This window comes from Myotis daubentonii, chromosome 16 (genome assembly GCF_963259705.1).
Source record: "Myotis daubentonii chromosome 16, mMyoDau2.1, whole genome shotgun sequence".
Taxonomy (NCBI): Eukaryota; Metazoa; Chordata; class Mammalia; order Chiroptera; family Vespertilionidae; genus Myotis; species Myotis daubentonii.
The window spans coordinates 38,384,125-38,410,457 of record NC_081855.1 but is presented as its reverse complement, the minus strand read 5'-3'; the positions used below and the strand labels follow the sequence as shown (position 1 = coordinate 38,410,457).

The 26,333-nt window shown below is 57.0% G+C and overlaps 1 protein-coding gene across 3 annotated transcripts; it reads right to left on the bottom strand.

The window, feature by feature from the left end:
* Positions 1-1,414: 1,414 nt before the first annotated feature.
* ACE (angiotensin I converting enzyme) lies at positions 1,415-25,940 on the bottom strand. Of its 3 annotated transcripts, none has more exons than XM_059669905.1 (25): positions 25,558-25,940; positions 24,835-25,002; positions 24,176-24,269; positions 23,453-23,596; positions 22,803-22,994; positions 22,145-22,242; positions 21,575-21,747; positions 21,033-21,256; positions 20,605-20,749; positions 20,206-20,304; positions 19,829-19,951; positions 19,026-19,237; positions 18,233-18,369; positions 17,329-17,487; positions 16,934-17,021; positions 14,876-15,019; positions 14,509-14,700; positions 13,212-13,309; positions 12,852-13,024; positions 10,841-11,064; positions 10,387-10,531; positions 9,986-10,084; positions 7,839-7,961; positions 7,353-7,540; positions 1,415-1,584 (listed from the first exon to the last, which is right to left on the bottom strand). In XM_059669905.1, exons 1-25 carry the CDS (start codon positions 25,819-25,821, stop codon positions 1,430-1,432), a joined length of 3,861 nt encoding a protein of 1,286 aa, XP_059525888.1. In that variant the 5' UTR covers positions 25,822-25,940; the 3' UTR covers positions 1,415-1,429. The 3 variants fall into 3 exon arrangements, with proteins under 3 accessions (XP_059525888.1, XP_059525887.1, XP_059525889.1); XM_059669904.1 differs by lacking the exon at positions 1,415-1,584 and adding an exon at positions 5,872-7,191 and having other exon boundaries at positions 25,558-25,939; XM_059669906.1 differs by lacking the exons at positions 1,415-1,584; positions 19,026-19,237; positions 19,829-19,951; ... (8 more) ...; positions 24,835-25,002; positions 25,558-25,940 and adding exons at positions 5,872-7,191; positions 18,480-18,778 and having other exon boundaries at positions 18,233-18,372.
* Between the last annotated feature and the right edge of the window lie 393 nt (positions 25,941-26,333).

The window sequence follows — 26,333 nt, the reverse complement described above, 5'->3', positions numbered from 1 at the left end:
TTCTCCATTAAAAAAAGAAAAGAATCTTGCCCTAATTCTTCTCTCATGCAAACACTTACCTACTCCTCCCTCCACAGCCCAAATTCCACTCTGCTATCATCTGTCCTCCTCAAAGCTCATGACATCCATTTTTCTCAGAGACCTCTCCTCTGCCCTCTGCCCAGAAAATGGTGTTTAAAATCCTAAACCTGGAAATCAGGGTCTTCCCTGAGCAGGAGTCTGGAAAGTCACCCATGAGGACTAGTGAGCAGTGGATCAGCAAAGGGTGGCAAGGCCCCTGCGTGCTTGGGTGCCAAGTCTGACCCTGGAAGTCTGTGTGCCCCGGGTGGAGGAGAGGAGGGAAGTGGTGAGAATGATTGAGTCAAATGTCCCATCAATCAAGTGGGATGAAGGCTCAGAATTAAAAGTGAGTTGATGTGTTGAAAACAAATGTCTGCTATTTTTTGCATTACTGTTTTTGGGAACAGAGACCTCTCCTTGGTCCCCCCGCATCTCTTCACCCTCTTTGCATGTTCACCAAAGCACTTTCCTACTGCACCAGCTCCTTTCTTATAGTATGGTGACTGATTTATCCTGTGGCCCATTGCCCCCTGCTGGCTGCAGAGCAGGCTGGTGGGCATATATGCGCAAGTAAATGTTGGCTGAATGAATGAATGATGGGCAGTCAGAGACATGAATGCAGACAGCAGAGAAGCTCCTTCTGTTCCGTGCATTCAGAAAAGCTCCAACCTGGGCAGTTGACCAGAATAAACCCCTGTAGTGTGAAAAGATGAAAAAGCAAATAGACGAGGGAGACAAGAGGCGAGCAAGGTGCACCCCTGCCTGGGAGCGAAGCCAGGGGCTCAGTCTTGCAGCTCCATCTGGCCTACTAGTTACTGACAAACTGCACGGAGGGATCACAAATATGCTCATTACATTTGCAAAGGATGTGAAATGTGTGGCTTTGTTAATCCTCTGGGAGACAGGACTAAAACTCAAGATGATCTTGACCAATTAGGGAAATGGACCTATGGAAATTAGTTGAAAATCAGTGGGTAAAAGACCATGTCAGTGGTTGGACCGCTGGTCTTGAAACCAGTAGACCCAGGTTTAACCTCACCAGACCAGTGTCCTTTGATGGGAGCAGCAGTGGCCATGAAGTCCCAGTCAGCAGCCAGAGCTCCGGTGGAGGTTCCCACTGCAGGCTGGCCCTCGGATACTGCGAGGACTCTCCTCCTCAGTCTCTGAACCAACCCTTGCCTCCCTCCCTCCTGCCTTCCCCTCAGGGACAGCACAGGTGCTTTAGAATATCCTCTGTCCTCCACACAGGATCTGATATAAAAGCCCTAGGGGTTCCGGGGCGGGCCCTCGGAAGGCTTGGGACCTGATGGTAAGAGATGGGAGGGGATGCAGGGGGATTAGGGCCTTCCTGGAAGTCCTTGGATGGTTCTCAAGTCCCCAACCTCCAACTCCCCAAGCTGGTCCTGCTGGCAGGGCCCAAACCTTTACCATATGTAGGGCACATTGGCAGAGATGTGGAAACTGGCACCGGATCAGATTCATCCTCTGTTCGAGGGATGGGGACACTGGCCCTGGTGCTTCGACCTGGGGGAGAAGACAGGGGATGCTGCTCAGTAGGGTTCTCAGCTATCAAGACTGGACCCAGCGTGCAGAGGACACAATGCATTTTTACTTATTAAAATAAATGAGTTGAAAACACATGGGACTGGGAATCAGAATAAAATAATAACAGCAGTAAACACTGACTGAGCGCAGCCTCTATGCTCGGAACGCTCAACATGGACCCTATTCTGGGGACACAGGGGGGAACCACCAGGCAAGGTCCCTACCTGTACCCTAATGATGGGGCCAGTCTAGACCAGCCAACAGGGCATTTCGTCTAGCAAGCAGTACCAGGAATACAGCCACATCCCTGCGGCACAACACTGCTATGATTCCCATTCTACAGACGAGGAAACCAGATTTAGAGGTCAGAGAACTGGTGGCAGGACTTGGAACTGGTCACTGACAGATCCCAATCTCTTCCAGGCTCAGGGTTGGTTTTGCCCTTCCAAGCTGTGTGACGGTGACTAATTGTCACTGAACCTTGTTGTCAAACGGCGTGGGGGCGGGGGGCGGGGCGCGTCTGTAAAATCTGGATAAAATGACCAGTCCTTGGGATGAGACAAAGTCTACGAAAAGGCTCATTGTTTTATTGCTGGCTCACTAGCACCTCTGGATCACCCTCTGAGCTTGACAGAGAGTTGGGAGGCTCCTCTCCCAGGTGACAGGGTTTTGTTCCAGGCCTGGAGACTTGCCAGCCCTCTCCCTCAGCCCCGTCTCCATCATTCAGGCGGTGGTGGGCGTGTCCACAGAAGAAGGAAAAGGGCTCCTCCAGGTGCTTCCAATAGCTGGTGAGATGTGCCCTTAGGAAAGGTACAAGGTCAAGATTCTGACAATCCCACTGGTGAGACCTGGTCCTGATTTTGGCGCAGGGGTGGGAGGGTGAAAGGACAAAGGATTGAGTGCCCAGCGCTGCCACCCCAGGGCTGCTGTGTGGCCGTGAGGCTCATGTTCTTCCTCTATGAATGACTATGTGTTGGTTGTAAAGGCTCAAATAAACCTGAAGGCCTGTGCAGAGCGAGCAGGCCCTTCATAGGCGCCCCAAACCATGCTGTGGCCAGAAACTTGAGCCATGGGCTAGCCCCACTAGATGGTGGAGGCATCTTCCCACCGGCCTCTGCTTCCTTCCTCCCCAGAGGATGCTTTGACCCTGCCCTGCCAACCTCGCTTCTGCCCTGGTTCCCCACCAGCCAGCCCATGAACCCCTGGGTGGGGGGAGCAGGTGCCTGGAGGCCTGGGGATTCCGGCCATCACCTCCTGGAGCTTGTCTGGCAGGGCTGCCTTGCCTATGTTCTGCAGCTTACTCAGCATGCACTTCACGGTTGGGCCCTGGGCCCTGGCGCTCTTTAACAGACAGGCCCGGGTGCCAAAGTACAGCATGTGCTGGGATCTCTCCTCCTTGTGCAGCTGGGAGGAGGGTCACCGTATTTGTCATGGGAAGTGAGGGGAGGGAGTAAGGGTCCCACTTTGAATTCCAGGGCCACAACCCCCCAACCTCCTCCCAGGGCCCACTTTAAGAGTTCAGAATCATTGAAGATTTGGTAAGAGGGAGAAGAGAGAAAGTCTGGGTTTCTAAAAGCAAGTAGGAAATAGTTACAAGAGGAAAGCAGTGAGAGATTCTTGCCAGAGAGTGTGTAGTGTCACCAAGGGCAGGGAGACTTGGGACTTCTCTCTTTCCTGTAGCTCTGGACAGGGGGCAGAAGGTGTGGATCCCCCTACATACACACACACCTCCCAAGGCCCCTGAGCAAGGGGAGAAGGGGCTGGGATGCAAGTGCTATCCCATCTCTTCTTGATTTTTCTTGGTGATGCTGGTGACATAGTTGCAGGTGGCCTCCATGAACTGGTTCCACACAGTCTGGGCTGTATGCTCATACAACTGAGGAATGACTTTGCCACGGTCTCATTGTAGAGCTTGTCTGCAGAGAAGTGGGCATTAAATTGTCCTGGGAGCGGCCTGCCCCTGCCTGGTCTCCTTGTCCGATCCCATGCAACACCTGAGCTCTGTTCACCCTCGCTCCATGGCAAGTAGGGAAGGTCCAGGGAAAGTCCATCTGTGTCCATGACCAAGAGAACAGCAAAGCTGGGTGGAGCTATAAGTCAGTCATGATCTGGCTCCATACTGTGACATCAGGGGCTAAAGGGTCAGCCAGGGAAAATGTCCGAGCTGGAAAGCCCCACCCACCTTCTGGTTTAACTGTCCTCATTTTACAGGTAAGGAGGCTGAGATCCACATGGTGAACATAGGACCTAGTTCACACAGCTAGTGAGTGACAGAGCCAAGAGGAGAATCAGGGCTCTTTTTTTTTTCTTTCTTTAAGAGAGGAAGGCGGGAGGGTGGGCAGGAAGAGTGAGAGTGAGAGATAGAGATAGAGATAGAGATAGAGATAGAGATAGAGATAGAGATAGAGATAGAGATATAGAGATAGAGAGATAGATAGATAGATAGATAGATATAGAGAGAGAAACATCTATCGGTTGCCTTCCCATCTATTGGTTGCCTCTTGCATATGCCCTGACCAGGGATTGAACCTGCAGTCTGGGCATTCTCCTTGACTTGGAATTAAACCTGCCACCTTTTGGGGTACAGCATGACACTGCAACCAACTGAGCCACACCACCCAGGGCTACGATTCCTTCTCCAGAGTCACTTTCCTCCACACCCAGACTCCCTCCTCCTATGTCCCATTCATTCACCCTCCTCAGCCCAGTGCACCCACAGCCTCACACCCCTTCACACAAGTTGACATTATTACCAGAGAAACTGACCAAACAGCCCTCCAGTTATGACCTATTATAGTAAAAATTTAAAATATAACAGAAAAATCAGTGGCACTTCTGGTTAAACTGACTAAACTTTCAGGGAAATCCCTCCTCCTGCTTCAGTGATTCATAAAACATAGTATTTTTTTTTTTGTTAACTATAGTCACCATGTGTACATTATCACATCCCCGGACTTATAACCAGAAGTTTAGGCCTTTTGACCACCTTCACTCATTTCACCCACCCTCCCAGCTTCCACTTCTGGCAACTACCAATTTGTTCTCTTTATAAGTTTTTATTTATTTATTTATTTTATCCCACATATAAGTGAAATCATACAGTATTTGTCTTTCTCTGACTTATTTCATTTAGCCCAATGCCCTCAAAGTCCATCCACATTGTTGTATATGTAGTCACATTTTCATTATCCATTCATCTGTCAAATATGGGGGTTGGGAGGGAGTGGTGAGAAACCGTGAAGCAACCATAACCACCTTTGACCCACGTAGGTAAAGAAAAGGCTGGTCACCCAGGAGCCGATGCCTGGCAGGCTCAGCACGGGGAAGGGCTCAGACTTGAGCCACCAGGAGTCTGAATGCTGGAATGACCTGTCTTCCTGCTGTCAACACCTCCTCTTCTGCCACCTTCCGGGTAGACTGGGCCTCCTCCCCATCACCCAAGGAGGCAGCAACAGGAAGTCTGAACAATTTAAATATTTCAAAAGGCCTGGTGGGTAAGGCTGGCCAGGCTGACCACAATGTTATGTTTCTTTGCCCTCGTTCTGCAGCTCAGACCTTTGGGTGTTGAGTGCTAGTGCCCTCACCCTGCCCACACACTCTCACCGGCAGCATGAGCCTCTGCAGTTTGGGAGACAGGAAAGGGGATGATGTGACAATGACCTCTGCCTGGAAGACAAAGGGCTTTCAAAACATCAGGCTGGGGCGGGGGTAATTAAGCCTATTGATGGAGAGGCTTGGAACTATTTAGAGAATATGTTTATAAATTCCATTTCCCTAAGTAATTATAAACTTCCACCCTCTTGCATATCCCAAATACCTCAACTCCACATCCTGCCCCATGGAACAGGGCTGTACAACACGTCTACGTGCAACACACACGCACACACACACAGACACACCCACGCACACACACACAGATACACGCAGATATAGGCACACACAAGTATTGATACCAGCACACACATGGCAGCCGAAGATGGGGGAGCAAAAAGAATACTGGGGGACAGGTATTAGGGGTTGGATCTGGCAGGGGCCAAGGCGGCCACAAAGCTGGGAAGAGGCTCAGGGCAGAGGGTCTTGAAAGAGGGGGCCAGGCTGGCCACTTCCACTTGGCTGGATTCTAGGTTTGGCATTTACACATTTGAAAAATACATCTGGTCCTGTTAGCGGGGAAAAGGATTCACAACTAAGTACAGTGTGATCCCATTCAAACTCTGGGCTGAGAAAAACGGGCTGGAAAGATATACACCAACATGTCAACAGTGCTTATCTCTTGGTATCAACATAAAGGGTTTTTATTTCTTTAAAGTCTGGATTTTACAAATTTTCTACAGTAAACATAGATAAAAGCTATGAAAATGTGTCCCTCAAAATGACACTCCCTCAGATCCATATCAGCCTTCTGACGGGAGGCTCAGGGTGAGGGCATGCGCTGGGGCCACAGGCAGGGGCAGCTCCTGGCAGTTAATTGCTGGGTGGGCTCTGGCTCCTGCCCTGCGCCAGCATTTAGGGCCCTCCTCCAGCTGGGGCAAAGGGACCTGGCCGTGGGCCCCACGGGCAATACTCAAGCGGCTCTGTCCACTTACATACTGGTAAGTGGACATGGAGCTGGTGCGGGTAGGAGCTGGAGGTGGCCACGGGTCCAGTTCTGTGCCCTCAATGAGTCAGGCACATGCAAAGCACCTTCCCCCAGGGGAGCCTCCCTGCTGGGGACTTGGCCATTTACGGGAACAGCTGGGGTAGGACTCCCGAAGCACATGGAAATGTGAGGTGGGAAGGCCAGAATGCCTGCTTCCCAGAGTCCTCCTGGGTTGGTGCCCTGGCCAGGCAGGGGCTGACTGCCAAGGCAGGACACTGGCTGATTGCCTGGGCTGGAGGGAAGGCAGGCGTGGGCGCTGCTGGGTGGTGCCCAGGCCAGAGCTCTGGGGCATTTTCCCAGGCTCTTCTTGGAGGAGGATGAGGACACCCATTGAAGTGACCCGTTTGACTGCCAGGAGGTGGGAGAGCATCCCTGACCCTGTTCCTGACTTCCCAGCGAGGGACACAGACTCAGATGGGAGGGCAGGACCTTTAATTGTATTCACAGAGAGACTGGGAGGGGGTTCCTTGTTAGATGGCCTGGTGCCCAGGGGCGGGGGGCGGGGGGGGGGGGAGGGAAGGGGTCGCGGTGGCTCTGGGTCTGGAGGAAGGATTCTCAGCACAGGACTAGAGGCAGAAGGGGAGGAGGGTCAGGGCAGGAGGACGAGGGAGGGCGGGGTGAGCAGTGAGAGGAGTTGGGGTATGGGGGCCCACCCCGGGCCCCTATCCCAGTGTCTCAGTGGCGGATGCTCCCAGCTGGCCCGCTCAGCCCCTCATCTCAGGAATGTCTCAGCTCCACCTCGGAGCCGAACTGGGGCCCGCGGTGGGGCCGGTGCACGGTGTGGTGGCGGATGCTGAAGAGCCGCTGGGTGAGGCCCAAGGTGGCCACCAACAGGGCGACGCCCAGGAAGAGCAGCACCCACTGGCCCACACGGGCCTGCTGCTCCTCTAGGTTCAGGCCCAGGAAGTTGACTCGGCCATTGCCCAGGTAGGAGCCTTCTGTGCGAGCTGAGCAGGAGAAGCAAGGAAAGCAGGGCGGTGGGCAGGGCAGAGGGCAGGGCAGGGTGGCGGGCAAGGGCTGGGCAGGGGGCATTGCGGCCGGCTTCCCTAGGCTGCTCTAGGCAGGGGCTGGGGTGGGGCCACCGGGGCAGAGGAGGGGGTGCTGGTACCGGAGTCCGGAGTCCAGTTGTACTGAGGCCAGCCCAGCTGCTCCGCGTGCCTCCCGTTCTCAGTGAGGAGCCAATCCAGCAGCGGCTTGAAGTAGTTCATGATGGCCGAGGCCGACATGTTGGGCTGGCCCGTGATCAGCTTCATGGCTTCGGGCCATGGCTTACTGTAGCCCAGCTTCATGGCGTCCCTGGGCAGCACCAGCGAAGGGACACCGAGTCAGAGGACCGGTGGGGAGGCTCACTGCCCCTCCTGCCTCAGCCTAGCCCCCCTCTCCCCACCTCAGCAGCGGGGCTGGGCGAGGGGTGGCCTGGGCCCAGGAGGCTCTGGTTCCCTCCAGGGAGGGCTCATCACCACTCATCGGCTCCACCTGGGGGTTCCCAGCCCAAGCACCAAACGGCAGGTGTTCCCAGAAGAGTCCCACGGGCTCCTCAGGCTGAGGGGTCAGAGGGCAGAGAACAGCCACAGGAAGCCCAGGGCAGACTCACGCCAGGCGCTTCCCTGCCTCCTTGGACTGGTAGATGTCACACTGGTGCAGGGGGCCCTTGTGGCCAGCCGCCTGACACAGCGCCTCGTGGAACTGGAACTGGATGATGAAGCCCACGAAGTACCTGGAGGGGAGGGAGGCGTGGCTGGGGGGAGGAGCCTGTGCTGCAGCCCGATACCCCAGCCTCCCACTGCAGCCCCTGATACCCAGCCTCCCACTGCAGCCCCTGATACCCCAGCCTCCCACTGCAGCCCCTGATACCCCAGCCTCCCACTGCAGCCCGATACCCAGCCTCCCACTGCAGCCCCTGATACCCAGCCTCCCACTGCAGCCCCTGATACCCCAGCCTCCCACTGCAGCCCCTGATACCCAGCCTCCCACTGCAGCCCCTGATACCCAGCCTCCCACTGCAGCCCCTAATACCCCAGCCTCCCACTACAGCCAGGGTGTCAGGGTGAACCCAGCCTGGCCTCCAGGCCCCCTTCACTCATGAGTGAGGAGGGTCAGGGCAGGCTGCTGTAGACAGCGAGGCCTCTGTCCCTGGGGTATGTGCAAGTAGAGGCCAGGTGTTGCCCAAAGGGTCACGTCTGTCTGGCAGGGCTCTGAGCAGGGCAGCCAGCCCAGTGATCTCCTTGATCCCAAAGCAGCAGGGAGTCCCTGGTAGAAACCAGCTGGCCAAGACTGGAGCAACCTCTAAGTCTGCAGGGATTCTGAATGTCCCAAACAAACAACACAGGCCCCCCACTTTGAATGCTGGGCACAAGCCATGTGCCACTGACTTTCCTGGTGTTTCCTAAAAGTGCTTTGCCAAAGCTGCTGGTCAGAATCGGGAATGAGTCTCCTTCGCCCAGCCCTGCCTGGAGAATTATCTATGCTAAGCTCGGAAGCGAACCACGTGGGCCTGGCTTCTGTGTGAAAGCGAATGCCAGCTTGGAAGTCTGGAACCCAGTGGAGAAGGCGGGTGGAAGCCCTCCCTACGGGTCATCCTGGCACCCGGTCAAGGTCAGGCCTGTTCCCAGGTGTCCTTGAATCTCCTCGGTCCCCTGCCCACTGCTGCTCTCTGGAGCATCTGAGCAGGCTCTTTCCCTTGCTGGACCCTGGGGGACACCATTCACCCACTCCACACTTAATTAGGCCTTGACTCTGTGCTGACGCCATGCTGGCTGCTGGGGTGGAAGGCGGGCACAGTGGGCGCTCCGTCAGTGGGCTTCCAGGGACCATAGGAGGAAGGTCTGGAGGAGGCACAGCCCGCCCTGGGCAGCCCTCACAGCCCTCTGCGCCTTGCCGCATGTGGCCTGTGCTACCTGCCGTCCAGGGCACCCGGAACTCCACCCGAGGCCTCCCCAGACCCTGCTGCCCAAGAGGACTCCAGATCCTGCAGTTACCCATTTAGCCCGTATGCAGAGAGGGGAAAGGGCTGCACCGGACACCTTCGTGCTGCTGCGGCAGACTTGTTGCGCCAGTGGGTTTACACATGGCACATCAGAGGGCAATTTAATAATGGTGGGTTATGGCCACCATTTCCCAAGCCTGCTCTGTATTCGACAGTATGTTTGGAAGTTCACTTTTGCCACAATCCTGTGAAATCCCATTTCACAGGGGAGGAAATGATGTAGACACTGAGGAACATACTTAAGAAAAAAAAAAAAAAAGAGTGGGGACAAGATTTGAACCCAGTTCTGTCTGACTCCAAGCCCAGGATTCCATACCTCTACCAACACAGCCTCCCAATCTAACTGGGTCTCTACTCCTAGTTTTAGTGTATCGAAGGTCTTCCAGGAACAACTCACATTATATCACAGGCAATATGTTCACTATATAAAGTAAAGGAATCACAATCTTGTCAAGAACAAAACCAGAGGAGCAGTGCTCAGGGCATGATCTAGCCATGGGTCACAGTTAATAATGCTAACTACCCAACCCAGGTCTTGTAACCATCAACCAGTTATAGTAGAATTTCTGTTTTCAACTGTGTGCAGGGTAGAAGCTCTCAACATATAAAAAAAGTGAAACAACGGTCAGCCCTGGTTGCAGGTGAGTGGCTCAGGCACACTGTCCAGTGCAGGCAGATCTCCCAGGTCGCCCTGACCTCACGTGGCAGCGACAGCAGTTTGGACACTGAGCAGCCTCCTCCCCTTCCCTTGTTACCTGATGTAAGGCACACTTGAAGGAATGTGGAACTTGGCCCCTGGGTCAAAGTCGCCTTGAGACCTGGTCACTGGCGGACAGAGGCCCTGGTACTTCAGCCTGTCAAGGTGGAAGACAGATTGGAGAAAGGGTATGGGGGAGAATCCAGCCAGGGAGGGTTGGCATTTTTGACTTGAAGGATGGTCTCTGCACCTGGGGCTACCCTGGGCATTGCAGACTCCAGCGTGCACTGTCTCTGTGCACAATCACCCCTATGTATCCCATCACTTACACACAAAGACCCAGGTGCACATGTACACACACAAATGCACACTTAGATGCTATATACAGAGACACACAGGAACACACAGACACCCATGGAGACGCCCCCAACCCACACCCCCACAGGAATGTTCTAGAACCTGAGGCTCCACCACTCCTGGTTGTAGTTCTCCTTGGTGATGCCTCCATCAAACACCCTCCAGCGCCACTGGTCAATGAGGTAGCTGAAGGGGATAAAGGCGACCTTGTCGAGTGCTATCTTCATCAGAAAGTTGATATCTTGCTCTGCCAAGGAAAGGGATTCCAAATCAGATCCTCACCTGCCTCCTGCCATGTCCTAGCAGCTCGGCTGTGATGGGTGTGCAAAGGGTGGCGAGGGAAGGAGTGAGCTGTACCCATCTGGCTCCTGTGACCTGCCTCTTGGCATGGTCTGTGGGTTCCATCCTCCTGGCTTACCCTGCTGGGGCCTTCTTTTTCCCCATTGCTCTGTCCCAGCCTCTGCCTATGGGCCACTAAGTCCCCTCTCCCCACCTCACAAGCTCACTGCCCCTTCCTGGTCCCTCAGCCCACCAGGATCTCCTGTTCTTCTCTTACCGTAGCTGCCACCATCGCTATTCATCAGGTTGATGCTGTGTAGGTGCTTGGGGGTAGACACGGAGAGGGCCAGCACATCCCCAATGGCTTCGTGAAAGCCAGGGTTGGCACCCTCCCGGAAGGTCACAGGCAAGTGCTTGTACTGCATGAAATACTGTATGTGGCCCATTTCATGGTGGGCCACCACCAGGTCCTCCATGCTCACAGTGGTACACTGCTTGATCCTGGGAACATGGGCATGGGGAGAGGGTGTGAAAGGGGACAGCAAGGAGTCCTGAGGCAAAGGGACCTGCTGTTCTTATTGCAAACAGACCCCCACCACTGCTGTAAGAAGGGAACACAGCATTATGGGAAAGAAAACCAAGAGGAAATCTGGAGTGAATATGAGGAAGAGGGAATCTGGGGGTTGGAAGCCCCTAGAGTATAGTCACTCAGGACATTCCTCCGCCTCCAACTTTTGTGAATAACTCCAGCCCACATGGCCATGTTGCTTTCTGACTGTGCAAAGCAGTTGCTCTAGAGGCATTGGGACACTCCTTTATGGGCAGTGTAGGACTTTCTAGAATGTGGTTTCTGTGATTTCTCATGCACATGTTTTTGCTTTCCCTAAAGGAAACACCAGTGTCTGAGCTGTTCTGTATCTCATGTACCCAACACCAGCAAACATATTTACGACTTTTTATGGCCAGGACTGAAGTGACATCTGCAGCGCCGTCCAAGCCAGAGGTTCCACCTTTCTCCACCTTTCCTCATTCTCTTTTGAGAGCCAATGAAATTCTCCCTTGGATCTAAGCAGAGCCTTTCAGGTCAGTTTTTTCTGCCATTCTATTGGGAAGGGGAAGAGCTGCCCAGCATCTTGGTGACAATGAGGCTTGCATTTGTCCGCCTTCTCCTATGACTCCCATATAAGGGAGGACCCCTAAAAGCGTTTCCACCTCTTCTCATGCCTTTGAAGGAAAGACCCAAGGCCAGTGATCCTGTGAGCGCTCTCTGTGTCCACTTTTCTCATAAGAGACACTTCATCTGCTGTCACAGATCATTTTTGCCACTTTCCCTCCCAAAGAGTGGGGTCTTCTTTCCCTTCTCTTCAATCTAGGTTGGCCTTGCTTTAGCTAATAGAATCTGTACTTGCTTTGGACTTAAGCGTTAAAAGACCTGGCTGTTTCTGCTTTTGCTTTGGGGGATGCCAGCTACCAGGTAAGAAATTCTACTGCCTGACTGCCATACTGTGAGGAAGCCCAAGCTAGCATGGAGAGAGAAATCACCCACCAGGCCCCAGCTGTCCAGTCATCCTGACCCAGGGACTCAACGTGTGAGTAAAAAAACCAGCTTGAACGTTCCAGCCCCAGCAAGTGCCACATGGAGAAAAACTGAGGAACCAAACCAATAGCTAAAACCAAGGCCACAGGCAGATGGCCTCACTGAGCCACCCCAGCCATCTCCAGCCATCAGAGCTACCCTAGCTGAGGTCTCCATCACTGCAGAGCAGGGACAAACCATTTCCACTGTGTTGCTTGACCGATGAAATCATGAGAATAATCAAATTGTTGTTTTATACCGCTAAGTGTTGACGTGGTTTGTTATATAGCAACAGATAACTGAAACATCCTCTGATGAAGATAGCTTCTGAGCCTCAGTGAAGGTGGATCTGTGCAAAGTCACCCATGTCCTCATGTGTCTCCCTGTGTCAAGGCACATGCACCCAAGGAGAGGGCTATCTGTATGCAGGGGCCTCCCCAGAGTGAGGGAAGGCTGGGCAGCTCACCCCCAGGACTGGGATCTTGGGTAGTGACGGCTGACCAGGCTGGCAGAGCTGGCTGGCATTTGAAAAGACCCTCACAGCCAGAAGCCAGTGGCCAAGCTGAGGCCAGGGCCCATACTCTGGACCTTCCATCTCAACTCTGGCCTCTGCACCTGTTTCTGCTCGCTCTGGCTGAGAGGGCACGCAGTGGAGCCTTTACTTGGCTCCTCCCCTTGCCTATGGACTCAGGGTGAAGTCCCTTGGACGCACCTGAAGTCGTTGCCATTGAAGAAGTCCCAGGCAGAGGCATGGCACACCACCTCCCGCCCGTCCGTTGGCTTCTCCAGCATCGATTTGTTCCAGAAGTCGGGGGGCACAGGCAGCAGTCCCAAGGAGATGAAGAAATTGTTTGCTTCCTCAAACATCCTTCTGGGTGTCCAGCCCTGCAAACCGAGGGAGCTCTGCCCAAATTGGGGACAGACTGTGTGCCCCAGCGGGGGAGGGTGCTGGGAGAGGGCCAAGCTGAAGGAACGGGCTCAAAGGGCCCATCCCCCAGGGCAGGGCCTTCCCGCCCCTGTGCCCTGGGCCCCTCTGGGGGAGCAAGAGTGTCCAGAGAGGACAGGTGCAAACCTGCTTTATCATGGCCTCCGTGGCATCCATCTTGGGGGCTGAAGGGAAGGGAACCACCAAATCATAGATGTTGGACCAGGTCTGTGCCCACATGTTCCCTGGAGACGGGTAGGGGAAGAGACAGGAGAGATAGATATTACTTCTTAGGCTCAGCACCATCATGCAGGGAGAGGGAAGCAGATCCCAGTCTTGCTGATCGTAATGTATCTCTTCAGTTCCTGCTGTTTGCAAATTGTGCCGGGCATCTGACATTCATTATCTTCAGTCCAGCCCACTTTCCTGGCTCATGGGTGAGATCCTTGAGGCCATCAAGGAGTCAAGGTGGTCCTTTGACCAGTGAAGACCAGTGTCCCTAGCAACTGTGTACAAATGCAGAAGTTTTGGAACATCTACGCGCACGTGACCACCACTTACTGAAAGTCAAGTCCCATGGCTCCTAAGTGAAGGGGCTAGGGCTTAAAGGCAGGCAGGCAGGCTGCACTCCTGGCCAGCCACTACTGCATCCCCTCCACGTTGCCTGAGGTTGGCTTATGCAGTCCCACCCGCCTTCAGGAGAGGTTGATGCCTTTGCCCTTAGGACACGAGAGGACTGGAGAAAAGGAAGATATTCAGAATGCATGGAAAGGTCCAGAATCGTCCACAGACTAAAGAGATTAAGCTTGCGCTGACACGAGGTGGAGTCTGAAGTACAAAGTAGTGAGTGTCTCCCACTGCCTACTCCGTGTGGTAAGGGCATTGGATTTCCAAACCCTGAAGAGAGGGTCCGACAGTTGAGGTGGATCTACACTCCCAGTGTTCTCTGGTCTCCTAACTCCCTGAGACTGAATGCTGTGTCTGCCTTCGCCTCCCTGCCACTACTTTCTCCACCTGCCAGTGCGCCTCATCTATCAAGGCTGCGCTTACACGCCACCCCTTGGACAGGCCTCAGCTCCCCCCACAGCCCCTTCCTCACCCTCTGTATCATGCTGCCTTGAGCTGTGATGGGTAAAGTGGACTTCCTGTGGCAAGATCATGAATTGCCCGCCTCCCCACTGTCCCATTCATGGGACTTGCACCATGTGTATCTGTAGCAAATATGATACCAAAGGCAAGCAGGCGCTCTTCTCCCCAGTGCCACCCCCACCGACTCAGCCTCGGCAACGTTTCCTCCAGGCTCAATCCTTTTGCTCTCCCTGCCTGCAGTGCCCACTGCAGACCTTCCCCTGCCTGTCCTCTGCTCTCTGGCCAGCTCTGGCCCCACCCTCCCTCACACTGGCACTGTCTGGTCTCCTCCTAAAGGCCCAGCGCCTGCCCTTACCCAGCAGATGAGCCGGAATGGGGCCCTCCAGGTTGATGTGCTGGGGCCCGTAGTGGCGGTGCAGCGCCCGGCGCACGTAGGCGTGCAGGTTCAGGTAGAGCGGCTGCAGCTCCTGGAAGAGACGCTCCAGGTCTTGCTCCAGAGTTGGCATCTCGTACATAGATCTCCACGAGTCCCCTGTGTCTGCATAGCCTGCAGAGGCGACAGAGCCAGGCTCTCCGACACCTGACCATCCCCTGAGCACCCCCGCCGCCACCACCTCCTCAGGGACCTTCGTCTCATCGGGCTTAGGGTCTTCGAGGACCTCTCTCAGGGCCCCAGCGGAGCGGGGACCAGAAAGCCAGTGATATTGGTAGGAGGGACTCACCATTGAGCCGGGCAGCCTTGTTGGAGAGTTCCACATATTTGGGGAAAAAGGGGAGGATGGATCTTCCCACCTTGTCTCGCCAGCTCTTCCACGCCCATAACAGTTCTTCGTATTTCCGGGATGTGGCCATCAGATTGGTCAGATCTGGGGGAGGGCGGGAGGGGGTGTTTACTGGCTTGAGCCCCTAGCCCTCGGCGCACCTCCCACCTCCTGCTAAGGTGGACTCAGCACAGGAGTTCAGAGCTGGAATGCAGCTGCACAGGTGGCAAGGCGAGAATGGGAGGTAGGGTGGGCCCTCTCTAAGGGGCCTGCAGGCTGCCAGGCCCGGGGCGTGGCGCTGCATGGACACCACGTCCGGCAATCGCAGGTTTCCAACGTGCTGTTTTCACATGAGCAGTGAGGTGGCATGGCTGGGTCCTCAGCCGGGAAGTGGCCGAGCTGGAGCACAATGCAAAGGCCCAGACTCCAGAGCGGCTGCCCAGCCCCTGCCTGGGAGAAATGGCCTGGGGGTCACAAGACCTGAGTTCTCGTTCTAGTCTCTACTGACCCCAGATTACCTCGCAAGTCTCGGGACCCCTTTCCCTATCTCCAAAGTGGGGGTAATGCCGGCCCTCCCCGGGGAGCCAAAGCTCAAACGTGAGGCCCCTGAGCAGGGAGTGTCCGTCATTCCTTTCTGTGTCTCCACGGGGCTCAGGGCATCTTTCAAACTGTAATCGAACTGGATTGAATAAAAGAATAGCATCGCCAGGGAGCCAGAAGTCCGGTTTGTGTCCTGTCAAAGCCACTGTGACTCCTTGATACGGACTGCATGGAGCTGACATCCGTGTCAGAGCCGGCGGCTCAGTTCCAAAGCCCCACCCAGACGGACGCTGGCCTCCCTCCCTGCCCTGCCTGAACCGGACGACTTTGGACAGCGTGTAGGGTTGTCCACGCCACATTTTGTTTATAAAAAATTGTCTTTTGAGAATTTCACGTCTGCCCTCTGCTGACGTGAGTGTTCTGTGTTTGTGGATGTTTCATATTTTTACTAATGGCAGTGACCTGAGGACCTAGCCCTGGATTAAGAGGTTAATCCATGGGTGGTGGGGAGGACTAGAGCTACATTCCCTTTAATGCTCTTCTCCGTAAACACACACAGACACACACGCTGCACACGCACATCGCACATGTGCACACGCACACATGCGCACGGCACATGCCCCTCCAATACTTTGCGTGCCTCCCCATATACACAACCGGTAGGCCAAACCCTGTCCACGGACACTATTTCTCTCTCCTGTTTACTTTCCATTTCCCCTTCTATTTGTCATTGTTCGAACGTGGGAGGTGGGCAGAGGGCCAGGAAGAGACTGTTTCTGGGTGGAGATTCCTCAGAAATAATGTTTATGCCTTTGTCTCCCCGACCCTGGAAGGGTGAGCCAGAAGGGGAGGGGTGTGTCCATCTGGGTGTAGGTACGTGGGTGTCCAGGGTGAGCTCTTCCAAAGGGGAGAAGGTAAGAAGGACCCGCCAGTGTGGCCAGAGAAAGGGACAAGCAACCATCAGTCCACTCTTTCCAGCAGGAAGTGGCGGTCGAGGGAGTGAAGTGGGAACAGCCTGGATCATGGAAGCGGTTTCGGGGGGGGGGGGGGCAAGGGAGGTGCCAGAGACGGTGGGGAAGCCGTGGAAAGGATCAAGAAAGGAGCACGAAGGGGAGGTGTCTAGAGTTCCTGCTCTGATTTGGGAGTCCGAGTCCTGGGAAGACAAGTTTGAGAGACTCCCTGCTGGGAGTACAGGGAGCAGGGAGGGAGAGGAGGAGATCCCAGAGGTGTCCTGGCCTGGTGGGAGCCGGTGGGCGGGCAGGGCAGTGGCTTAGGGCCAAGAGGAAGTCGGTGCTGGTTCTGAGTGGTGGCAGAGAGGCCCCACTGGTGGGAAACAGGGAGGTGAGTTTCCTGGGCATGCTGACCCCACCAGATAGGAGCACCTAAACACCTTTTCACCGGCCAGCACCCCCAACACTGCGCCAACCCCAGCCCCCGCCCTCCCTGAAACCCTCCCTCTCCTTCCCCATGTGCGCTCACTAGGCTCCAGCTGCAGACAAGTGCCGTTGGGGAGGCACACGGAGGCCACGCTGTAAGTGGTTTCCATGGTCAGCAGGATCTGGTTATACTGCAGGAGGAAGAAAAGAGGCAGCGAGCTGCACCCCTTTGCTGCCTGAGCCGCCCAGCACCAACACTGTGTGTGTGTGTGGGGGGGGGGTGGCAATGGACCTGGGGGCGCCTGGTCCCAAAGATGCTATCTTCTCAGTTACTCTGTAGACACACTGACAAGGCAGATGGGATGGCTTGACAAATCCAGGAAGAGCGGCAGCATAAAGGCCAGACCCTGTACTAGGCTCACTCTGAGCTGGGACCTGGTCCTGACTTTGGGTCCTCCACTCTCCCCGCCTCCCACCCACTCCCCAAGCTACACATACCTCCTCCAGCTCCGCGGTAGGCAGCGCTGCCCGCTCTAGGTCCTGAATCTTGTATATCATCCGCTTTAGGGTGGTGTTTTGGAAGTAGGTAATGTCAAAATGCCTGGCCCGGGTGCCAAACTCTACGGTGTGGTTTGCCATCTGTGTGTTCTTCTCCATCTGAAAGTACAGGGGGAACCGTGCTGTGGGGGGAGCCAAAGGGACTGGGGGTGGTAGTAGGGAGGGCAGTTTTATCAAGTTGTTGCCTTTGCCTATAAAGACCCTCTTCAACCTGGACTGTCTATTGCCCTAGATGCAGTCCATGCCCCTCAACAGATGCCCACAGACATATCCTGGCACGGGAGAGAAGGGGAACCCCACCCCATATCGTAAAGGCTGTTAGGATGAAGGTAGCTTGGTGTTAGCGCTGTGACTGGCCTCCCGGAGCCTCAGGGTCCCATCTGTAAAATGGGAATAAGATCACTGGTTTTGCAAGGCTGTTGGGGAATAAATGAAGCCACAGATGTGAAGGGCACGGAACCCTGGCCAGCTCACAATGGTCTTCAAGAAATGTTGGTTCTCTGTGGCTCACCTTGGGATAATCTGCACTCCCCACTCAAGTTGGGAAGGGGGTTGGAGGGAAGGGTAGCCCTGGCTGTGGTAGCAAACAGGGGCTTTGCATCTTTTAGAAAACTGACTTTAGCCTCACTTATTTGTGTACAAATTATTCTTTCAGTAACAACAGATTGGTAAGAGATACAGCTTGTTTAGGCGTTGAGTAGCGGCCCATCCAAACCTGAAAATGAGTATTGTTTTAAATATTCCATCTGGATTTTTCACAAATTCCGGCAGCCTCCCTGCACTGAGGGGACCCAGGGGAGAGGGGGAGGGGGCCTTGCACTGTGGGCGTGGAGTGGGCCCCTACCAGGATCATGCTGGTCTCTCTGCTGATGTTGGTGTTGTAGTTCCAGTTGGCCTCTGCATATTCATTCCACACCACCAGGGATTTCTTGTCATAGGCCTCCAAAAATTCTCTGGCCGTCACTTCATCCGTCACCAAAACTGTGGGACAGAGCGGAGGGAGACAGCCCGGCTTCCCCATGCCCTCTCCTGGAGTTGTGCTGAGTCGCTCCCCCGCCTCCCTCCTCCCTGCCCCCTCCCCGCCCCCTCAAGGCCCTGCCCCATCCACCCACTGGTCCCGCTTGGGCTGTGGGTTGTCTGGCTGCTGGTTGCTGCCTGGTGAGTTGCTGTCTGGATTCTGGTTGTTCCATGGTTGGTTGTCACCTGGGTGACCTCCTGGCTGAGGACCACCAGCAGGGGGTGCCCAAAGCAGAGCAGGAAGAGGAAGAGGAGGCTGGGCAGTCCTGGAGCAGCCCAACCTTGGCCCATGGCCGCAGGAGACCAGAGCCCTGCAGCCACCGCCCCCGGCCAATAAGAGCGGAGCCTGCAATGTGACCTCATAGAGCAGTGTGATGCGTCAGCCTGCCTCTGGGGGACCCTCAGGGGGGGAAAACCCTCTCTAAAATGCTGGGGGAAAGATGGTCCCATTCCCACCCCAGGGCCCTACTGATGAGTGAAGGGGTGGCCTGGCCCTCCAGAGCTGGGCACCAGGGCCCAGCAGGGGGAGCTGACCGGGAACTGGAACAGGGGCCTGGCCTCCAGAGCCCAGAATGGAGAATGTGCCTTAGGGCCTGCCCCACTCTCGCTCAGAGCTTTACCAACGTTGTCTGGGTAATTGTTGGGCAACGGAGGCTGCCACTGAAACTCTGGCCAGCCCAGGACCTCGCCGTTCCGCTGGTTCTGCTCCTGTAGCCACTGGCTGACTGGCTGGAAGTAGTTGAGCAGCGGCTGAGCGTCCAGGGCATCTGTGCCGATCGCTTCCTTCAGCACCTCCTGCCAGGGCCGCGAGGAGCCCACCTGCATCACCTTCCTGCCAGGCAGAACGGGCACCATGGACACAAGGGCCTCAGGCCAGTGTCCACTATTGGCCCACCTGCCCCACCTCCGGCCACTTTTGCCCCCACCGGACTGCAAGAACAGTGGCATCACCCTGACTGGTTTGGATCAGTGGATAGAGCATCGGCCTGTGGACTCAAGGGTCCCGGGTTCGATTCCGGTCAGGGGCATGTACCTGGGTTGTGAGCACATCCCCAGTAGGGAGTGTGCAAGAGGCAGCTGATCGATGTTTCTCTCTCATCGATATTTCTAACTCTCTATTCCTCTCCCTATCTGTAAAAAATCAATAAAATATATATTTAAAAAAAAAAAAGAACAGTGGCATCAAGACTCTGGGACCTAGGATCTCCATGAAGGGGGCTGGGGACATTGCCGTTGGGGCCTCAGATCTGGGCACACTGAATACATATTTGATGCGAGAAAGAAAGCAGGGGGTAGGGAAGACAGGCGCCACCCATCAGGCTGGCCCTGAGGGGTCCCATGGAGCAGCCAGTTGCCTTCCAGACATACCCTTCACCAGCCCCTCCTCTAACCCTCCCACGCGCCCCCGTTTTCTCCCACACACCGGAGCGTGTCCCCTGCCTTGGTGGACTGGTAGATGTCACACTGGTGCAGTGGGCCCTGGTGGCCTGCCTCCTTGCACAGGGCTTGATGGAACTGGAACTGCAGGATAAAACTCACAAAGTACCTGAAGGCACAGGGCGGGTGTTCAGGGGGCTGGTGAGGGCCCCTTGCCCAAGCACCATCCAGCTTCCCACAGGGCAGAGGGGAGACAGGGGCCACCTGGGGAGAAGGGAGAACCAAGCCTGGCTCTGGGGAGGGGCCCATTCGAATTCCAGGAAAGAATGTGGGGACAAGCCCTGGGCATGGGATGGGGCCAGAACCCCAGGAGTAGAGGGAAGGGGACGAAAGGTGGGACAGGATTGGGTGGGGCAGCAGTACCTGATGTACGGTGTCATATGTGGGATGTGATACTTAGATCCGGCATCAAAGTGGGTTTCATTTCGGATAACTGGGGCACAGATGCCCTGATACTTGACTCTAGAAGAAAATGGTTAAATTACCTTAGGACCTAAGTGTTGCATATGGGCTGATTTAGACTTTGCAGACAAGGCTGCTAAGCAGGCATTTCTCCCTGCCCCCGGCCACCCCTTCCCCATCAGGGGAGCTGGGGAGGAAGGGCTCCTGGGGGAGGGAGTTTTCGGCAGAAAAGAAGAAAGCAGTGGGGAAAAGGATGGAGACATCATTAGAGAGGAGGGGCCTGGGACTGATGGAGGCAGGAGGCTCCTGCTTGCCCAGGAGGGGCGGCCATCAGGCCCTTCCTGATCCCCGTTCACTCACCGAAGATACCACCAGTCAGAGTTGTAGCGGGAAGGAGGGGTGCGTCCACTAAAGACCGCCCAACGCCACTGGTCCACCAAGTAGCCAAAGGGCAGGAAGGCAATTTTTTCCAGTGCCATCTTTAACAAGTAATTGATGTCGCTTTCTGTTGGCAGATGAGAGGAGAGGTCGGAGGAGAAAAGGGAGTCCAGCTGGGATCAGGCGGGGCAGAGGCAGAGAAGAGAGGACCAGCCTTGGAGACGATGGGCCCTGCTTGGCAGAGGGTCCTTGGGCAGAGTTGAGTTGGGCCTCAGGTAGATTCCCAAACGTGCCTGCCCCGAGCAGTGCAGCAGAAATGAGAAGGGCAGTTGGGAGCAGGCGCTAGCGGAGTCCTGCTGTGGATGTTGTGGGGCTGGCTGAGGCTGGCTGGGGCCTCTACGCCCCCATACCTGTGTCATTGATGACTTGGTCCAGCAGGCCAATTTTGTGCAGATGGACAGGAGTGGAGACAGAGAGCGCCAGCACATCCCCGATGGCCTCATGGAAGCCAGGGTTGGCGCCCTGGCGCAGGGAGACAGGCTGGTCCTTGTACTGCAGGTAGTACTGGATGTGGCCCATCTCGTGGTGCACTGTGGACAGCTGCTCCATAGCCACCCGTGTGCACTGCTTGATCCTGGGGCAGGGGAAGGGCGAGGGTGAGGGCAAAGGACGGGGCAGCGCAGGGACCAGAGCAGGGGGAGAGGACTGCCCTGTGTGTTGCTGGTGGAAACGTACAGATGCTTGGCCCTGCCCCAGCCCACATCATTCCAAGGTGCAGAGCTGACTAGCCGTGAAAGCTGCTGAGGGGGGCGGCCCAATGGCAGCCCTGGCACAGACCAGCCCCTCTGCCAGTGCTGGGCCTGGGGTAGGGGCGGGCCTGGGAACTGGCTTCTCTGTGCCCAGGCTGCCTGCCTTTCCCGAAGCCCCAGAGCCCTCCTGCCCGTGTCTAGACCTGAAGTCCTTCCTGTTGTAGAAGTCCCAGGCAGAGGCGTGGCACACCATCTCACGCCCGTCGTTTGGGTTCTCCAGCATGGACTCTGCCCAAAACTCAGGCGGCATGGGCAAGAGCCCCAGGGAGGTGAAGAACTCCTCCGCCACCCGGAACATGTGTGTGGCGTTCCAGCCCTGGGGGTGGGTGTGGGGACAGGTCAGGGCCCGGCTGCCGGGAGCTCACTGTGGCTGCCCCGGGGCAGGTCTGGGGTCACCCACCCAGGTCAGCTCCCTGCCCATGGAGGGTGTGTCTGCTCTGTGGCCTCTTCCCAGAGGTGTGGCCCCTAAGAACCAGAGCAGATAAGCGAAGTAGACTCCTCACACCCGACCAGTGGGGGCCTGGAGAGGGGGACGGGCACCTCCCCGAGGACATTCAGCCCCGCTTATCGCCTGTACACACACTCGGGCTGCTGCTCTGTAGAAAGGGAGGGACTGAGTATCCACCCAGCCTGTCCCCTGCACGTGGCCCCTTCTCGCCCCTCTCCCCTGTCTCCCTTCTGTGGCCTCCACCCTGGCCCAGGGTGCACCATACCTCCTTCACCATAGTTTCGGTGACGTCGAGAGTGGGCTTGTCAGGGAAAGGCACCACCATGTTGTAGATGTTGTCCCAGCTTTGGGCCCACATGTCCCCTAGAGGAAGGAGGAGAGCCGGAGAGCTTGGCTCCTGCTCGGCCAGAGCCTGCTTCCCCCTGCCCGGCACTGAACCCCCGGGACCCCCCACAGCCAGACCCTGGGGCTGAGGCCAGGAATCTCCACATTAGTCCCATTCATAGTGCCAAATGCTCTGGGTGCCCCAGTGCCAAGCAGGAGCCCAGGCAAGGCTGTCGGGTCCTTTCTGATGGTGCTGGGATCCCTGCCTTCCAGGCCTGAGGTGGGAACCTGGGGATGGCCTCCTGGGGCACATACTATGATTCTTCTTCCTCCCCCTGGAGTCAAAGCCTCAGTGTGACTCCTGGCTCTGCCTTTGACTAGCCCTCTGCCCTCTGCCCTCTGCCAAGTCACTCATGTGTCCAGAGCCTCAGGTCCCCATCTGGACAGCAGGAGTGATAAGGAGGAGGATCTCCTGCTTTATGATCGCGTTGGACGAGCCTCAAGGGCTCACGCGTGTGGGAGGGAACAGTGGGGTGCTCTAAAATGGGAGATGACGAGGACAATGCCTGGGACGTGTGGAGGCAAGGCCGGGTCCTTACCTAGCAGGTGAGCGGGGATGGGTCCCCTGAGGTTGATGTATCGGTCCCCGTAGCGTTGGTGCAGCTTGCGGCGGACGTAGGCATGGAGGTTCAGATAGAGGGGCTCTATTTGATGGAAGAGGTTCTCCAGATCCTCCACTAAGGTGGGCGACTCATACCAGGAGCGCCAGTAGTCCCCTGTGTCTGCGAAGCCTGGCGGGGGGGGGGGGGTGCAGCTCAGGCTAGAGCCTCTGACACTCCGCCTCCCAGCATCCCTCTCTCCTGGCTCGGGGCCTGTGCCCCTGCCAGCTGGTGGAAAGGCTGGCTTGAGGTCTATACTTTTCTAACCAGGAGTTGAACTCCAGCTAACTAGATCCTGGAGAGCCAGGAGGCAAGGATGAGTGCTGGGGAGGGGGGGGAGTGCCAGGAGGGGCAGGGCAGAGGGATGAAGTCAGGGCAAGGCAGCAGCCTTGTAGAAGGCAGACGGGGCTAAGGGTTGGTTCTGCCACCCATGATCTGTGCGACCTTTGGCCAGTGGATGGAGCCATCCCGACAGCTGCTCTGTCTGCCTCAGGAGTTGGGGCTCAAGGGAGATAGTGGATGGGAGAACACCTTTCAAGCTGGGGAGGGCGGCACCCATACAAGGAGAGCGGGGGGCAGGACATGCTCACCATCTTGCTTGAAGGCCTCATTGCTGAGGGCAGTGAATTCCTGGAACAGGGGTTTCAGTGGGATGCCCACGGCATTGTGCCAGCCCTCCCAGACGTACAGCAGCAGCCCGTAGTTTCGTGTGACAGACAGGACATGCATGAGGTCTGAGACGCAAAGGAGCGGGGTCAGTTAGAAGACTTCTGTGTCGAAGTTGGCGTCAGCCTTCACCAGAGCTCCCACATTGGTCCTCTCCATTTCCACCCGCTTCCTCAACATCACGATACCCCCAAAGCCAAGGGCGATCTATACGCTGGGAGCTCTATGAAGCACCCACCCAGCCAGGGTCATTGTCTCCAGGGAAATGCCCATCGAAGGTGGTTACACAAAGGGCACATCCAAAGGCCAAAACCCGAACAGACCCTTCATGGCTCATTGGATGGAGTGGCTGACTCAGCCGGCCTGGGACACGGGGGTGGGGTGTGAGGGGAGAAGAGGAGGATATAATCAGAAGCTGGGAGGCGTCTAAGGCCTATGGAGGGCCCTTGGGGAGACTGAGAGGACCCATGAAAGGGAAAAACAACAACAACAAGCAGTCAGGAGGCAGGCCAGTGGCAATGGGAGAGGCCAAAGCACAGAGGGGTGGGGTGGATGGGGCTGGAGATTCTAGAAGTCAGTTTGCCGGGAAAAACAGGGTGCAGGGTGATGGGAAGGGCTAGAGAGAGGCAGCAGCGGCAGGGTTGTACCTGGGTCCAGGAACCAGCAGCTGTCATTCATGTTGGGGTAGCAGACCCTGGCAGAAGTGAAGACTCTGTTCATGTGGCTCTGCAGAGAGTTGTACTAGGGAGAGTCGAGAACATGTTAGTGACCAGTAGCCCCAGGACCACTTGGCCATCCCTCCCCTTTTTGCTAAAAGGAAAAGAAGGCTCGGAGAGGGGATGTGGCTTGTTCGGGCCACTCAGTGGCGCCAGGAGCACTTCTGACGGAGAAAGGCAGCCGCTGGAGGTGGAGACCAGTCCTGAGAGTTAGGGGTCGGCTCCCACCTCAAAGTGAGGGCAAATCCCTCTCACTCTCTGGCTTTGATGCCTTCCCAGCCCCTACTCTTCTAAGGACATCTCTAAAGCAAACCTGCCTAGGGAGAAATTCTGAAAACGCTGGTTTCATCTTTTGCGGTTTATTTGCAGTTTGCTTTTTACTCCCTAATACTTGCTGTAGCATCAAGTAACATTCCGTCCCATCTCCAAGGAAAAGCAATGCTCCAGGATTGCTCTGGCTGGTTTCCCCTGCAGATCCCAGGGTCCGCTGACGGCGAAAGGCAGCCCGCCCAAGCTCCCCTCCCCATCTCAGTTGGGCACTGGGAGGCACCCGCCACTTCTTCCTCTACCCTCCAGTCCACGGGGCCCACCTGCTGCCGCTTCTCCAGGGGCAGGTTGGCAGGGCCCAGAATGCGCACGCCACTGAGGACCCTTCGCAGTATTGGGTCAGTGAAGTTCTGCCAGATTGGGTCGAACAGTTCCTTGGCCTTGAGGCCCCAGACCTCGGCAAATTCTTGGTTGAGCAGGGTGGATTCCTCCTGTGAGCACAGGGAGGGCAGGGGAGTGTAGATGGGGAGGGCATGGGGGGGGGGAGGGCAGGAAGGCCAAGGCCTCCAGGAGCAGGACTTTCTCCCCCTGGGCCTGGGGGCCAGGAACTGGGGGGGACTCTGCCCCAGGGGAGCGTGGAGCAGAAATTGGGGCAAGAGAGGCAGGGGGAGGAGAGGGAGAACAGACAGGGATGAGCGGCGACAGAAAGAGAAGGAGGGCTCGGAGCAGAGGGCACCCTTAGCCAAGACCCTCAGCTGCTGGCCCCGCCCGGCGCTGCCCTGTGCGGGGACTGGGTCTCCGTGGAGCCAGCCTCGTCCATCCCGCTCCTGGAGGGCGCGGACCATGCGCCCGGCACCGCGCTCGGCCGCCCAACTCCGGTCTGATGGGCGGGTGGGAGTGGGGGGCGTGGGGGAGGCCGGAGGGCCCGGGGGCCGGGGGCGCGCGCCCCATGGTGACTCCCCCCCCCCCACGACCCCCCTGCCCGCCGCGGGCCTGTGATTGGGCGCCCGGGCCCCGCCCCGCCCCCGCCCGGCCCCCGCGCCCACCTGGCGCCGCGCGTTCTCGTCCGTGATGTTGGTGTCGTGCGCCCAGCTGGCCACCGAGCTCTGGTACAGCACCTGCTCGGCCTTGGGGTTGAAGCTCTGCACGAAGAGCTGCGCCCCAGCCTCGTCGGCGGAGAAGTCTCCGGGCTGCATCTCGGGGGCGAGCGCCAGCGCGGAGGGCGGCGGCGGCAGCGGCAGGAGCAGCAGCAGGAGCGGCGACAGGAGCGGCGGCGGCCCCGGCCCCCGGCGGCCCGACGCGGCCCCCATGGCGCGGTGCGCGGTGCTGCCCCGTCTCCCGCGCCGCGCCGGCTCTGCGGATTATAAAACCCGGCGGCCGCCGCCTTCCGACACACCCCCACCTCCCCGCCCCGCCGCGCTTCCTCCTCGGCTCCCAGCGCCCGGCCGCGCGGGCCTAACGGAGCGGGGCGGGGACCGGCGCTTCTGGGCCCGCCCGGACAGGGGCACCGGCCCGGGGAGGGGCCCGGGCGGCCCAGCCCGCGGGTGCGGAGGGGGCTTAGGTCAGACTCCGGCCGAGGAAGCTCGCCAGGCCCCGCTGCCCCCCACACGCACACCTCTGAGGAGGAGGGGCCCAGCAGTTTGCCGGGACACCCCAGCCTGCCCCCCGGGCTCCCTCCTCCTGCCCATCACACAAACTCACCGCTTCGGTGCGAGTCCCGGGCCCCGCGGTCTCTGCCGCTCAGCCTCCCGGCCTAACAGCCCAGGCCTCCCGGACACCAGAGTGACACACAAGGTGGGCGCAGCAGGGACAGGTTAATGAG